This window comes from Mirounga angustirostris, unplaced genomic scaffold, assembly GCF_029215605.1.
Source record: "Mirounga angustirostris isolate CCGP_5_RB_7025 unplaced genomic scaffold, mMirAng1.0.hap1 SCAF_4, whole genome shotgun sequence".
In the NCBI taxonomy this organism is placed as follows: Eukaryota; Metazoa; Chordata; class Mammalia; order Carnivora; family Phocidae; genus Mirounga; species Mirounga angustirostris.
This window is the reverse complement of record NW_026991712.1, coordinates 48,192,277-48,208,761: the sequence shown is the minus strand read 5'-3', so window position 1 is coordinate 48,208,761 and position 16,485 is coordinate 48,192,277. Positions and strand designations below refer to the sequence as shown.

Genomic DNA, 16,485 nt, shown 5'->3' with positions numbered 1-16,485 from the left:
TGAAGTATGTGCAGTATGAAGGGAAAAGAAAAAAACCTAGTGTTAGTTTGCAAGACACACTTGATTTGATTCTTGGTTTATTTTTACTTCTAGAGAAGAATGATCATAACACTATATAATTACTTCAGTTCTCTAGCTTCCTTTATGGTCTGCTCCCCAGGCCCCAATGTGGCCATCCTTTTTCTCAGTTAGCACTGAGTGCTGGGAACGTCACCTAACTCTGCTGATTACCTCTGTTAAAAATTCAGGTTTTTGTTGCTGCTTAATAATTCTTAGTTCCCTTTAAATTTTCCCATTGAAAACATTCAGCTTCCTAAGATTTCCTTTAAAGAGTTACTCTATGTGTGTATTCCATTTGGTCATCTCTCCCAGATTTACTTAACAGGTTTTTTTGACTCTTTACTTGGCTTTGATGATATTAATATGAGTTAATCATTCATTGTCTTGGACTTCAAAAAGTTTATTTCCAGTGGCTCAGACTTGTACACATATATGTGGTGCAGTTTGATGGTGCAGCGATAGACGTACGGACGCAGTGCTTCCCTGCACAGCTCGCAGCAGTTAGCAGGGCTCCTCTCGGAGCTGTGGAAACTGCACTGCTAGAGGTCTTCTACCCTCGGTTTCTCATCGCAGTCATTGTGTTCATAGCCCTGTCTTATTTTCTGAACTGTTTTTCTCAGTGCTGTTTGCTGCCTCATCTGATTTGCCCACTGCCTAATAGTGGTTTCAGCCTTTTTTAGCCTTTGTTCCTCTGCTCGCATGTTCTTCTTTCTCTCTTGGTGCTCATGCTCTCCCGTCACTGTAACTATCAAATCTGTTTGTCCGGGCCAGACCTTTTTCTGAGCTTATTTTCAGCTACTTCTGGAAATCCCCACTTGTTCCCTGCCAGCATTTCAGACCTTACAGTATCTTCCCTTCTCTCTCAAAAATCTCTTTGTCCCTTCGTTTTCGGTCTTTGGCAGCTTAGTCACTTATCCTAGTTTCATGTGTCTGCCACTGTGACACGTATATCTAAGAAGCTGTTAAGAACCTCATGGTCTGATGGGAGGGTAAAGATAAGTAAGCAACAACTATACCGCATAGTTAAAGCTGGGCTAGACCTCAGTTTAGCAGGTTGTGGGTGGGAACATATACAGAGATCTTTCAGGAGAGTAGCCTACACTATTGAGATCAAAGAATACTTTCTGAAAGAGATGACCCTTAAGTGCATTTCTGACAGAGGGTTAGGACTTAGCAGAGCAATAATGTAGGCTCCAGTAGTGAAAGGCTCATTCTCAGTAGAGCCAACTGCATGTTCAGATCTCTGGCATCCATAAAAATGTATAAGTAGAATTCAGGAAATAGTATTTTGTTACAGCTTGAGTTCAGCATTTGAGGAAGTGACATATGTAGTACTAAAGAGTAAACAGTCCTATGAAGAATTTTGTATACTTTTTCTAAGAGTGTGGGAGTATTTTCCTGAAAACCATGAATAAACATTAATGAATTTTAAGCAGGGTTGTGGCATTGTCCTGTTTACATTTTAGTTAGGTCATTCATTCTAGCAGTGGTATAGACAGATTTTAGGAGTCAAGGAGACAAGTTAGGATGGCAGCCAGGATGGTTTATAAATGAGAGAAGCAGGCATTATGATTTAAAATGATAATAAGCACATAAACTTAATTCTGTGGGGGCCAAATAAATGCTTCAGCATGCCTGTAGCCACCATATGTGATCTTTGTGTTAGGAGACTTTTGTAGTAACCTACATAAGTGATTTTCAAGTTGCAGGTTGCACCCCATTAGCAGATTATGACCAGCATTTGAACACATAATTGAAGTAAGTCAGTATAGACCAGAATAGAAAATACTGAAGAGTGTTAGTTGTAGTGAGAGTAAACATTGTTTCCAGAAAGTTTATTTTTCTGGTGCGGGTTTGTGTGTATAAAATCTGTAGGTAAATAGCATTCTAGTACACACAGAGATGTTTATTTAAAACATATTTCTTATTCTGTGAACTGTCATCAAAAAAGTTCGGAAGCAAGGGTACTTGGGTGGCTCAGTTGGTTAAGTGTCCGACTCTTGGTTTTGGCTCAGGTCATGATCTCAGGGTCCTGGGATCGAACCCAGCGTCGGGCTCCATGCTCAGCCTAGAGTCTGGCCCTCTTCCTCTCCTCCTCACTCCTGCTCGCACTCTCTTTCTCTCTTTCTCTCTCTCTCAAATAAATAAAATCTTAAGAAAAAAAAAAGGTGCTTTAAAAAAGAAAAGCTTAGAAACTTCTAATCCTGGTGAAAAATTAAAATAGCCGGCACTGAGGTGGACACTAGTCTCATAAGGTGATGATAAGATGTATCCTGGTAATCAGTTGTGAGGAGGACAGTAGAAAAGAAGAATGGAACCAAGGTTGATTCTTCTGGCTTAGGCAGTACTCTCTTTGTGTAACCTGTCCAAGTTAGCAGTTTTCAAATTTACATCATCTTCTCTCTTTCCTCAAAAATCTTTCTTAGTTCCTGTGTTTCCTCTCTTTTGTAACTTGCTCAGCTATTTAGCTAATTACCAATGAAATTACAAGTGTTCTGAGAGAAGAGTATTCCATTCTGGAGATGATGTTTGAGTATTATGCCAAGCATTATCTCACCCAAAGACCTTTGCATTTGCCCAGACTTGTGTGTGGAATGTTATTCCTCTGATATCTGCATGACTCAGGTCTCTGCTCAAATGTTACCTTACTCCAGGGGCCTTTTCTGATTCCCCCTGTTTAAATCAGTCCCCTCTGCACCCATCCCCTTACCCTGTCTTATTTTTCCCCAGATTTTTGCTAGGAAAATTTATAAACATGCAGAAAAATTTAAAGAATTTGCCAGTGAACACCCTGGTATCTACCAGTAGATTCTGTAATTGACATTTTACTGTTTGCTTTATCTCCTGTCTCTTCATCTCTCTATCCATCTAACTTTTAAATGCAGTTCAGTGAGTTGTGGACATCAGTATATTTTGCCCTTCAGTACTTCAGCTTGTCTATCATTAACTAGAGTTCAATATTTGTTTAAAGTTTTTTAGGTAAAGTTTACGTACCATTTTGATGCATTTGGACAAATACATACATTGGTGACTAAACCCCTATCAAAATATTGAATATTACCATCATCCCAGAAAGTTCTCTAAGTACCTTTTTCAGTCAATCACTGTTGTGATTTTTTTCCACTATAGATTTTAGATTAGTTTTCCCTGTTACAGAACTAAGTATAAACGAGATCAGCATGAATTTTTTGAGTCGGGTTCTTCTAATCAGCACAACTTGTATTATTTTTCTTTGTAACACTTAAATCACCATGTGACATATATTTGTGTCTTGTCAGTTTTCTCTCCACTGGACTGGAAAGGGCTTTATTTTGTCCACTTCTGTACTCGTACCCAAAACCATGCCTGCCATATAGCAGGTACTCAATAAATTTTGTTAAATAAGTGAATTAGTGCCCAATTAAATGATTTTGAGTGAATGAACAACTGGGCAAAGGCTCTGGCTTGTAAATGCTTCTGAGGAAGTGGTTAAGAAGGTCAAAAACTGCTAAAAAATTTAAGATAAGAACTGAAAGGCACCAATTGAATTTAACAACAGATTATTTATTGTTGACCTTTGACAAAGCAGTTTCTGGGAAATAGAGCTGTATTCAGAGTGCTGTGTAATGGAGTGAATGGGAAGGGTAGAAGTGTGTAGAAAACATTTAAAGAGAGCTGTTATGTAAAGCTTTTTACCTGTGAACACACAGAGAAAGGAATGTTTGGTTGGTGGAAATGCACAGGGAGAAATGGAGAACTGAGGGTTAGTTTTTGTTTTATAAAATGGGAGAGACTTTAAAGTTTGTTTGTTTAAATAGGAGAGACTTTAAAGGGTAATCAGCTTCTAATGAGGAGGAGTCTGTGGACACCGAGGTTAGCAGTACAGGAGAGAATGAGGTAACTGTTCTTTGTGGTTTATGAGAAGGCAAGTCTTACTATCTGTCCCATTATCCAAGTTTGAAACCGCTAGTTATTCAATCAGTAACTTAATTCAGTTATTTTATTAATATATTTCACCAAATCCTTCCATATTTACTTACTCAAGTGTGCTCTGGTCAGAATTCACAAAGGGATTGAACTTCATTTTGGCTACTGGTGCTTCAGTGAAGGCCACAAAAAGGAAGAGAGCAATAGTACTTTTTTTTTTTTAAGATTTTATTTATTTATTTGAGACCGAGAGAATGAGAGACAGAGAGCATGAGAGGGAGGAGGGTCAGAGGGAGAAGCAGACTCCCCGCTGAGCAGGGAGCCCGATGCGGGACTCGATCCTGGGACTCCAGGATCATGACCTGAGCCGAAGGCAGTCGCTCAACCAACTGAGCCACCCAGGCGCCCAGTACTTTTTTAATAGATAAGTTAACAACTTAAATGATCCTGAGTCAGTTGTGAACTTGGGCATTTTTATTGTTCATAGTTACTTCTGAAGCATTTTGTGACTTGTGTTTATTGGATGCAGCTTAAGTAAACTTTTAATTTTTTTACATGTCTTTTTTAAGTATGTGTATATGTGTACACCTTGCTTAGGGAATAGCTTTAATATGTATAATCATTGTGTAAGAAAATAATTTAGGGGTGCCTGAGTGGCTCAGTGGGTTGAGTGTCTGACTCTTGGGTTTGGCTCAGGTCATGATCTCAAGGTCATGAGATCGAGCCCTGTGTTAGGCTCTGTGCTCTGCTTGAGATTCTCTCTCCCTCTCCTTCTGCCCCACCTCTCACTCCGCTCTCTTTCTCTCTCTAAAATAAATAACTCTTAAAAAAAAAAAAGAGTTTAATAATTAAAGGCCAAGAGGAATCAAATTAAATTGGTTCCCGGGGTTTAAGAGAGAGAAAAATACTTCCATTTATTTTACTTTCAATTGAAAACAAGAATGTTAAACTCAGAAAAAAGCAGGTTTTTATATTTTATATTTAACATTTTTCTTCTATACCATATTACAGAAAGAATGGAGAGGAAGAAACAGGAATCACAGAGGAGAAAATAAGAGTGGGGAAAATAAGAGATTGAGAATCTTTGAGATGGAACAGAAAAAGATGAAATTGGGATGTCCAAAAACTCAGGAGTTTTACCAGAAACAAGAAGGAGATAGTTGTATACAAAAAGAAGACACTATGCATATCGAAGAATTTTTGTGGAGCAGTGTCACCACATACACTTTTTTAATGCAGTTTCTGCTAAAATCTTTTAGATATGTATTTTTGAAATTGCGGGCAAAAGTGAATATTACCTCATTAACATTTTGTGCCTTGAGTGTGATATTAGGCTGAAAGTTCCTCTACTTTTGATTAAACTTGTCTTTTTTTTTTTTTTTAAGATTTTATTTATTTATTTGAAAGAGAGAGCACAAGCAGGGGGAAGGGCAGAGGGAGAAGGAGCAGCAGACTCCCTGCTGAGCCGGGAGCCCGATGCAGGGCTCAATCCCAGGACCCTGAGATCATGACCGAGCGGAACGCAGCTGCTTAACCGACTGAGCTGCCCAGGCGTCCCTTGATTTGTCTTTTCTGATGATACATTTCTGATAATAAATTTTCTGATGATAAATTCTATAAATTAGTAACTTTTTAAAACTTTAGGTACTACTTTATCTTCCTTTGTTAACTATTTTGTTGAGTTTCTGATACTGTTAATAGAAAGGGAATAATTAAGAACTTAAAAGGCACTAATAATTGGGAAAAGAAACTTTATATGTGTGTGTATATATAACCTTTTAAAGTAAGACTTATCGGTAATTTTCCTGATTATAAGAAGGAATGATTTTTCAGATTGTCTTAGTTATCTTTTATTTTTGTTTTTGCATTTTTATTAAAGGTGGGAACAGAGAAAAGATCCTCATGGTAGAACTTATTACGTGGATCATAACACTCGAACGACCACATGGGAGAGGCCGCAACCTTTACCTCCAGGGTAATGTGGCATCTTTATGCATCTCCAGTTGTGTTTTATCATACATCTGATTTCTTAAACTTACTTATTACAACATAAAATGATTCTTTCATTGTGCATGTTATATTTCCTTCATTTACTTCTGTGAAAAATAATTTCAGTAAATGAGATTTGTTATATCATATCTCTTCTACAGTTAGTCTGAAGGGGCTTCCTCAAGAGATTGTCAAACACTGGCATGAGTTACTGAGAGTAGTTAAGGAATTTTGGTCCAATTGTAGTGCTTGTCATTGGTCTTTAAGGAATGAAAGGCCTATTTAGGAAAATTCATATGTATGGTTCTCCAAAGATAGTGGTCTAAGCTATGTTACATGGGATTTAATGATATAAGAGATGTGAGAGTGGTTCAAAGTTATGAACTAAAAGATTACTATAAGTAAAATTGTATTACATTATGGCTAAAATTATAGAGGGTCTTAAATGAATAAAAATATTTCTATTACAGGCTAAATAAATTCATGCTGTTAGGCTGTCATTCACAGTCATTCACAAACAGATCTTCCTTTTCCTTTGTGTTCTTATCTTTCATAACTCTTTATACATATTATAGTGCTGATAGCTAGTTGAATTATATTATTTGTCTACTTTTTAAGATTTTATTTTTATTTATTTATTTGCCAGAAAGAGAGCACATGAGAGAGGGCACAGGCAGGGGGAGCAGCAGGTAGAGGGAGAAGCAGGCTCCCCACTGAGTAGGGAGCCCGATGTGGGGCTCCATCCCAGGACCCCAGGATCATGACCTGAGCCGAAGGCAGACGCTTAACTGACCGAGCCAGGTGTCCCTATTATTTATATTCTTCTTAAACACTCTATCTGAGGGGCACCTGTGTGGCTCAGTCAGTTAGGCATCTGCCTTCGGCTCAGGTCATGATCCTGGGGTCCTGGGATCGAGCCCCGCATTGGGCTCCCTGCTCATGGGGAGCCTGCTTCTCCCTTTGCCCCTCCTCCTCCGTTTGTGGTCTCTCTCTCTCAAATAAATAAACAAAATCTTTTAAATACATACATACATACATACATACGTACATACGTACATACCAAAAAACCCCACTCTGCCTGTACCTGCAATATTTTCCTTATTGTCTTTGCTACACACTCAAGAGTATCTGTCCTTCCAGATGTAACTTAAAGTCCACCAATATAAAACACGGTCCAAGTCCAGAAAATTCAGGACAAGTAATATTATTTTTGTGAGATTGGTTGCTGAAAGGACTCTTAAATCATTGTATGAGTTAATGGCACAGAGAAGAAGTGTTTGTGAGGGAGCTGAGAATGGGGGTAAGTAGGAGAACTCTAGGCTTGCCTTGTCCCTCGAATAAGCTACATAACTAAGTTAATGGCACAAATTGACTTAACGGTTATCTGAACCTGGGAGGATGGAGCGAACTTCAGTTGGTGGCGAAATAGGAAAGGGCATTTTGTTTTGAGGGAATATTCAGACAAAGAGATGACAAAGTGAAACATACACACTTGGGACCAGCAAGTGAGTTGATTTGGCTCTCGTGTAGGTCCCTTGAAAGGGCTCAGGGGAGATGAGGCTGAAATGGTGAATGGATTCATTTTTAATGCCGTGCCAGAGAGCTGTGATAGGTGGAATGTCATGACTGAATCTGCACTTGCGTTCAGCCGGATAACAGCAGGAAAGTTAAAGACCTGTTAAGGGTTGAGTTACAGCCCTGAACTTGGGCAGTGGCTGGAGGGGCAGATCACTAGGTGTACAGTGAGCACTCAGGAGCTTCTTAACCAGATAAAGAGAGAGGGTAGTCAGATTGATACGGAGACTATTCAGTCTTTGGCCCCTTTTTTAGACCATTCTTAGAAATAATGTAGTGGTAGAATGGGAAGGCAATTTAGTTAAAAAAGCAAGTTACATATTCAAAATTTTACAGTTACGTTGTTGTGTCTCTGATTTTTAGATTATATGAGTGAACTGTTAACTAAATACTTTCAGGTTTCTGTTCAATTTTTATTCATGCTTACTTTGTTGGTGGTAGTTGGGAGAGAAGAGTTGATGATCGCGGCAGAGTTTATTACGTGGATCATAACACCAGAACAACCACGTGGCAGCGACCCACCATGGAGTCTGTCCGCAACTTTGAGCAGTGGCAGTCTCAGCGAAACCAGTTGCAGGGAGCGATGCAGCAGTTCAACCAGCGATACCTCTATTCGGTAAGAGCAGATTGTGAGATGTCAGTACAACTCTTCCTCCAGGCATTTGCTCTTTTCTACTTTGGTGATTTTGAAATGTTATAGACTGCACTGCAAGGTATTTTTTATTTACTCTTTAATAAATAATTATTTCTGATATACATACACACTTTAAGTTTTTTTTTCATTCTAGTTTACTAACATAAGTACAGTTTTTGTCTTTATTAAGTGGTAGTTTCGTAAGTGAAATTTCTTGATGAAATAATTTGTCTTTCCTAATTCCCAGTTCTCTGCCTTTAATTGGAATCATTTTGTTTGCTTTAAACAAAACTGGTTACCTTACTTAAGACCAGGATTGCCATTTTCCAGATGTTCTGATTCCCATTCCAGATTCTCAGAAACAGCACTTTCATGTGGAGATAGTTTTGTCCGAAAAATCTAATGCTATCTGAAAATTTGACCAATTGATAGTCCATTTATTGCCATAAGCAAACATCCACAAGAAGACGGGGGTAGGGGCGTCCGGGTGGCTCAGTCATTAAGCATCTGCCTTTGGCTCAGGTCATGATCCCAGGGTCCTGGGATCGAGCCCCACATCAGGCTCCCTGCTCGGCGGGAAGCCTGCTTCTCCCTCTCCTACTCCCCCTGTTTGTGTTCCCTCTCGCTCTGTCTCTCTCTGTCAAGTGAATAAATAAAGTCTCAAAAAAAAAAAAAAAAAACGGGGTAGAGGGAAACCTTTGTTAAATAGGTTTGATCACAGGAAGTGGAAAATACAAATTTTAAGTACCGGGCATCTCTAGAGAGTGTTTTGAATCAACTTGAAAACCCAAAACGTAGAGGCTAGCAGATAGGGAGGAATTAGGAAAGACACAAAAAGAAAACTTAAATAACTCTTTTTTCATTATCTTGCCTCAGGCTGGCTCTTTCAGCTCCATTTTCTTCAGAGGTTAAATAATAAGTTCTCATTTGCAGGTTGACCCATTCTCCTGGTATTCTGTAGCCAGCATAGAGGGAGTGGGCCAACCCAGCCTACATAGCATCTCCTACTGCCACCAATTGCTGGTTCTTTGGTAACTTGTACAGAAATCTGTAGTAAGGTTTCGTTGTTTAGCTGTATATAGTAAACAAGAAATTATGTACTGTGTGCTTTTGTTCTGGGTCAACTTAGCTGTGTATGTGAAAACCTCGGGAAACGGCAGAATTAGGTCATAGGGATGTAGTAGAAGTGTGTTCTCCTGCATAGAACATCCTTAAACAGGTTGAGGTGTAATTATCTAAGTATAGCACAAGTCTGGGATAAAAGTCCAGGCTAACACATACATTGGCTTAGTAATGCCACCTGGTACCCAGATTCTTTGTGCATCGTTACCATGCTTCGTGCTTACCTCGGTCATACAGAGCTGCTGCCCTTTGGGCTTCATTCCCCATTGTAGACAGGAAGAAAGGGAAAAGGGAATGAGAAGGGCAGATGGCTTTTATCTTGCAAGCCCTGCCTTTTTACTCGAAAAGGGATGCCCTTACCAGGGACTTCTGCCAGTGCTCACTGGCTAGAATTGGTCGTTCTACCAACTCAGCTGTGAGGAAGGCTGGGAATGGAATATTAGATGGACACATTGCTACCTCAAACAAAACCATGGTTTGAGTGTCAAGGAAGAAGGCATGGGAGATGGATATTGGGTAAAATTAACAACATCTATTACAAGGTTATAAAATATTTATCAAGATGCATTAAGACGTACTTTTTCAGGTGATGATTTTTATATTTATCAGTCTTTTAAAATTGGTAGTAGAGTGTTTACATTTTCTTCTGAATATATTTCTGGGTTATAATATATGTAAGCATGAATGTTTTTATTTATGAATATATAAAAGAATACTAATATTAAGATAAGGATTTACTTGTATAAAGATGATACTGGATTTTAATGTTGGTTTTATTAGTAGGTGTGTCTTAAAGAGAACTGTGATTATTATTGTACTTTTAAATAATATTTTTCATTTAAACACCACAACTTTCTGTATGCTCTTCTGTCTCATTTCACTCCTAACAGATTATTGTAGAAGGGCTAAAAAATTAAAATATTGACCTCAATATATTATTCTAAGTCATCTTAGAAAAACTAATGATTTTATCAACTGATGGATTCCTCTTAACTCATAACATTTTTAAATGTACTTTGTGTCTTGAAATCACTATATTCACATTCCTTTATCATATTTTTTAGAAAATCACTATAAAATGTGGTTCTACCAAGTATTTAGTTTATCTCTGCTTTTATATTAAAGTAATATTTTTATTTTTCCCTCCAACCCTTTCTCCAATCAGGCTTCAATGTTAGCTGCAGAAAATGACCCATATGGGCCTTTGCCACCAGGCTGGGGTAAGCTGATATGTTGTTGGTAAAAATACCTGAAGGTATATATAGTAAATAGTCATTAAATGCTGTGCTCACTCTATTTTTTAGAAAAAAGAGTGGATTCAACCGACAGGGTTTACTTTGTGAATCATAACACAAAAACAACCCAGTGGGAAGATCCCAGAACTCAAGGGTATGTGTGTGCTATGGCCTTAATTAAGTCATCTTACATATATCTGTAGATAGAATCAAGTAAACCTAGATTTGGATGTTTTTGGTACCTAGAAAATATTCACCTTGTGACTCTAACTCTATCTTTTAGCTTACAGAATGAAGAACCCTTGCCAGAAGGCTGGGAAATTAGGTATACTCGGGAAGGTGTTAGGTACTTTGTTGATCATAATACAAGAACAACAACATTCAAAGATCCTCGCAATGGGAAGTCATCTGTGTAAGTGAAAACCTGAAGTTCTTAAATGCTGTTTAATGAGGACATAAAAATTTAGCCTCAAGTTTAGCAACAGATTGTACTTTGCAGATCAAGAAAACCTATATAAGTAAGAGCCCGGTGTACCCATCTTTGCTTTACATTACTACAGAATGAATTTGTAGCACATAATGTGTTAATAATAATGATAGCAAATATTTATCTTGTGATCGCTATGTGCAGAGTATTGTTCTAAGAACATTGATTGTATAAACTAGCTCATTTTATTTCCAAACAACCTTAAGTAGATACTATTATTTTCCATTTTTCAGTGTAGAAACTGAGGCTTAGGGAGCATAACTAACTTACGCAAAACCAGACGGAAGGGAATAGAGCTGGTTTCAGACCAAGGCAGTCTGTTCACAGAGACTGTGCTCTTAACTGCCCATCATGCTACTGTAATTCATGAAGGAATGAGATGTGAACACATTTGAATTTTCCAGATAAAAGTATCTTAAAACAGAGCTCACCTTCATCCTTACTCTTAGGTGTGATATCTTTGCATCACTAAGAAAATAGAAGCAACCATAAAAGGGGTTTTTTTTTGTTTCTTGTTTTTTGCAAATTCCTACTGTCACATCTGCCCACCTCCCAGCATCTGTCTTCCTTCTTGATCCTATAGGTGAACTATCATTGTTCCTATCAAAGGCCAGTCCCTTTGCTAGCACTCTAGATCTTGCCCCCTCTTTCCCATTTAATTGCTCCAGCAGTTACCATCTTTCTATCCTCCATCGTCAGTTTTTCTTCTTCTACTGAATTATTCCTCCTCAGCTGCTGTTTCTCCTCAATTAAAAACAAATAAACAAAAGCACAGCATTTTACCTTTCAAATTAATTCTGTGAAAATTCATTTTTATTGCTGCCCTTTACAGGAAAAGTACCTGAAAGCATTGTCTCTACATTGCTCTTTCTGATTTCTCTTTCAAACAGACTACAAGGAAGTTCCACTGACCCTGAACTTAAGGATACCAGTGACCTCCGCATTGTTAATTGTTAATTCAGGAGTTGGTTCCAGTCCTGTCTCATTTGATTTAGGAGCGTTTGACACAATACATTTCTAGCTACCTCAGCTTCAGAGTATGTCCAGAATCCACTTAGGTCTCACCACGTCCACTGCCACCACATGGTCACCTGAAGTGGTGCCTCTGTCTCTCTGCTTTCCTACCCACACCTCGTATAATGTTATTCTCCATACAGCAACAGGATTGACTTTTTCTGTCTTTTTTCTATTAAGTATAAAGTCATTCCTTCACACAAAAACTTTTCAGTGATTTCCCATCTCGGAGTGAAAAGGAGAGTCCTCACAGTGGCTTCCACTGCCTTACAGAATGTGACCCCTGTTAGCTCTTCAATTTCATCTCTGTTTTCTCCCCTCATTCATTCTGCTTCAGCTTCACGGGCCCCCTAGCTATGCCTCAAGTACCTGGGCTTTTACCTCTGGGTCTTAGCTTTTATTCTGCTCTTTCCCCAAATATGTACATGACTTAATGCCCTCCATGTTTTTGGTCAAATATTAATTTGTCTGTGAACTCAACGCTGTTCACCCATTTCAGAATTTTAAACTTCTCCCTATACCACTCCATATCTTTTTTACACTGCCTTTCTCTCTCTCTCTCTTTTTCCTTTTTGAGGAGCAGGAGTGATAAAACGTTTATCCCCTTCTAACACAGTTCATAGATGGTTTACTTATTGTTTCTTGTCTGTCCCCTTCACTGGTATATAACCTCCACAAAAACGGGGTTATTACCTGTTTTATTAACAAATAACACTCTCATTGGTTAGAAGAATGTCAGGTAATACTATATATTTCACAAATATTTGTTCAGTGAATTCACTTGAACCTAACAACATAAGAGAACATTTTCCATCCATTCCAAAATGTTCCCTAAGATCATGAAAGAACTTTGTGCTTGTATCTTAGGCTCTCCCTCAAAAGGCAGAAGCCTCAGGCCTTCTCAGTGTGAATTGAGCCTATCCCTCCGTGCCACCCATTCTGCCTCTTCCCTCACTGATCAGTTGAGCCATGTGACCTGGATGTCACTTATTCTTAGAAATTGCTTTTGCTTTGCATACTGTCTCAGCAATGTTTCTTTCAGTTTGAGATTAGGTTTAAGTTGTGGTAGAATTTCCTTCGCTGTCTCTTCTGTCTAGAGCTTCTATCCTCCTTAGATTTAAGTATTATCAAAGGTTTTGTTTTTTTAATAGTAATAGACTTTAATATTTCATTTAACTAACTTCTTTACAAAAGACCCATACATACATACAATCTCACTCTTTGTATGTGTCCTCATTGTGCAAGCCTCTTGGCCCACCAAATGTATCTTCTCTCCCAGCAAATAACTTTCCTGTGGTCATTTGTAGGACTCTGGTATACTCCAGTTTCATACTGAATATTACATATCCAATTTTATTTTGAATTAATGTGTGGTTTCTTTTTTTTTTTCTTTAGAACTAAAGGTGGTCCACAGATTGCTTATGAACGCAGCTTTAGGTGGAAACTTGCTCACTTTCGTTATTTGTGCCAGGTACTACAGTGGTAAATAAATCTTATGTTCATAATCATTTAGTCTTTTCTTTATACTATACCTATACTACAGCTTACATGATATCACGATATTATTTTTGTTTTTAGTCAAATGCACTACCCAGTCATGTAAAGATCAATGTATCCCGGCAGACACTGTTCGAAGATTCCTTCCAACAGGTAAGGAAGATTTTATCAGAATAAACAGTTCAACTTGTCTGATTATATCCTATATATATATTAAGGGAGTTAGGGTTTAGAAATTTCAAACCATGACTGCCACTTACTGAGTGTCCATTATAATAATAGTCATAATAAACCCCATTATGTATTGAGGGATTGCCATATGCTTCGCACTGGCATCTTATAGGTATCATTTCATTTCATTCATCCTCACAACATCCCTTTGTGATAACTCTTATCATTATGTCCATTTTATTTTTTTATTTTTTTTTTTTAAAGATTTTATTTATTTATTTGACAGAGAAATAGCGAGAGAGGGAACACAAGCAGGGGGAGTGGGAGAGGGAGAAGCAGGCTTCCCGCCGAACAGGGAGCCCGATGCGGGGCTCGATCCCAGGACCCTGGGATCATGACCTGAGCCGAAGGCAGACGCTTAATGACTGAGCCACCCAGGCACCCCCATTATGTCCATTTTAAATGAAGCTTAAACAGTTTCTGGAACAAGATGACACGTTTTGGCACTTTTCTAAGACTTCATTAACTCAAACAAGTCTTGATAATACAACCAAATTAAAATTAAATCAGTATAGATACTCTATTCCATGTAAGTATCCATCCCTTCAGTAACCCTGATGTTCATTCTTACCTCCTGTAGGTTTCAGTTTTAAAGGTTAAGATCTCAGAGAGACCTCGACTGAGCACACTAGTCAAGATGGGAGTCCCTGCTCACCTCCTTCATAGTCCCATTCTAGCCCTTTATGTATTATTTTCAGTAACACTTAGCACCACCTGACCCATTTTATTTGTCTCCCTTACTAGAAGGTAAGCTCCATGGGAGCACAAACTACTTCATTTACTGCTGTTATGCTTAGTACCTAGAATAGTGCCCTACACATAGCAGGTATACAGTAAACATTTGGTGAATGAATAAATGTAATATGTCTGCCTTTCCTGAATCATCTGCAGAAAATTTAAAGATAAAAAATCAAAATATTATCAGTTCTTTTTTTCTGATGATGTGGAGAATTTTTCATAAAAGTCTTCTCATTCCTGCCCCCCCCCGCCAAAGTATTACAATGATGAACTGAAAGTCCCTGTGTATACAGGTACATAGGGACTTTTTTTTTTTTTAAGATTTTATTTATTTATTTGTCAGAGAGAGAGAGAGAGCACAAGCAGGGGAGGCGGCAGGCAGAGGGAGAAGCAGGCTCCCCGATGAGCAAGGAGCCCAATGTGGGACTCGATCCCAGGACTCTGGGATCATGACCTGAGCCAAAGGCACACGTTCAACTGACTGAGCCACCCAGGCGTCCCGGTACATAGGGACTTTCACATAAACAAGCCAAAATGAAATAGCACTCCAAAATTAGAGATGTTCATATCCTAGCTTAATTTTACTAGCTGTTGGAATTCGGGCAAGATACTTAATGCAGCTATTATCAAAACATTTTTGGTTTGAGTTAATAAATTCTTAGCTTGTTCTAAGCTCTGTTTGAGCTTTCTTGTAGTAAGTGTACATCCAGATTCATGAAAAACTTTATTTTGCTTTGTCCTCTGGTGTGGGGAGAACCATGGTCTGTTTGATGTGCGTGACTGCCTATGAGGCAAAGTCCTGCTGGTGAGCTGTGCTGTCACCCGGACATGCCGGTCTTGACTTTGGTTTTGACACGTGTGGTGGAAGTAATTCATTGTTATCCAGAAGTAAAGCCTCTTTGCTAGAATCCTCATGTAAGCCATTAAGGATTGTGAAAATTGTGTATACATATTGTATAAATTCTTTGCTTTAGCTGAGTTCGTTTCCTACTGAGAAATGGTATATGTGGTATAAGCAGGACCCAGAACAAGCTCTTTTGCTTCTCATCAAATGTTGCTAGTTAGAAAAATTTATAAGTCACCTTTTACAAGATTTTGGTAAAATTTGGGGAGCAACAAGGGAAGGAATATTTTCTAAACTTAAAAGCTTTCTGTGTCACTCTTCCTCTCTTGCCACTAACCCAAAGTAGAACTACCATTTAATAGTAGAAGAGGGGAAAGAGATTTTAGAAGGTGAATCACGGAAAGCTTAATAGAGTAAGTTTGTGGAACACATCAGTTGATCTCAAGTTAAAAGCATTGTTGTATGAGATAAGGAAATGTGTAATTTTGGAAATGCAGATGTAGTTTAAATTGAATTGTTTTGGAAGAAACTTAATGCTGTATATGAGTGTTTTAAGTATCCATGTTTTTGTTTTTAATTAGATTATGGCATTAAAACCTTATGACTTGAGAAGGCGATTATATGTAATATTTAGAGGAGAAGAAGGACTTGATTATGGTGGTCTAGCAAGGTAAAATAAAAACACATCTGCTTTGAAATAAGTATGTCTCCATTGTATGCAGTGGATGTATTCTTGAAAAGATACATTTCTTCAATAGCAATCCAGAGTTATTTTTAAAAACAAAAATTAAAATATTAGCACAGTTCCAGAGGTGTTATTATTACTGTCTTGGTTATCCTATACATTTTCTCTGCATATATATAAATTTTATGTATGTGTGATGTAGTACACATTTGCTATTTTTTTAAACAGAATTGATCATACAATATGTACAATATAGCAACTTCATTTTATCGTTTTATATCTCATGGACATCTTTTCATATTCTATATGGAGCTAATAATACTCTCCTTTATTTAATGGTGCTAATACTCTTATTTAATGACTGCATAATATTGCATTGTATGTAGATACCTTAATTAATGGATCAGCATGCATAAGGTTGTTTCTTAATTTTTGTTATTATAACAGTGTATGTTGGTTTTATGTTTG

General features: G+C 37.9%; 1 protein-coding gene across 4 annotated transcripts in view; it reads left to right on the top strand.

The window, feature by feature from the left end:
• WWP1 (WW domain containing E3 ubiquitin protein ligase 1) overlaps positions 1–16,485 on the top strand; it is a 114,285-nt gene that overhangs the window by 71,272 nt on the left and 26,528 nt on the right. For all 4 annotated transcript variants that reach the window (XM_045896282.2, XM_045896283.2, XM_045896277.2 and 1 more), the window contains 8 exons: positions 5,846–5,941; positions 7,972–8,146; positions 10,452–10,506; positions 10,591–10,675; positions 10,805–10,933; positions 13,418–13,493; positions 13,601–13,672; positions 15,914–16,002. In XM_045896282.2, coding sequence (XP_045752238.2) covers positions 5,846–5,941; positions 7,972–8,146; positions 10,452–10,506; positions 10,591–10,675; positions 10,805–10,933; positions 13,418–13,493; positions 13,601–13,672; positions 15,914–16,002 — 777 coding nt within the window. The remainder of the gene's footprint in view (positions 1–5,845; positions 5,942–7,971; positions 8,147–10,451; positions 10,507–10,590; positions 10,676–10,804; positions 10,934–13,417; positions 13,494–13,600; positions 13,673–15,913; positions 16,003–16,485) is intronic.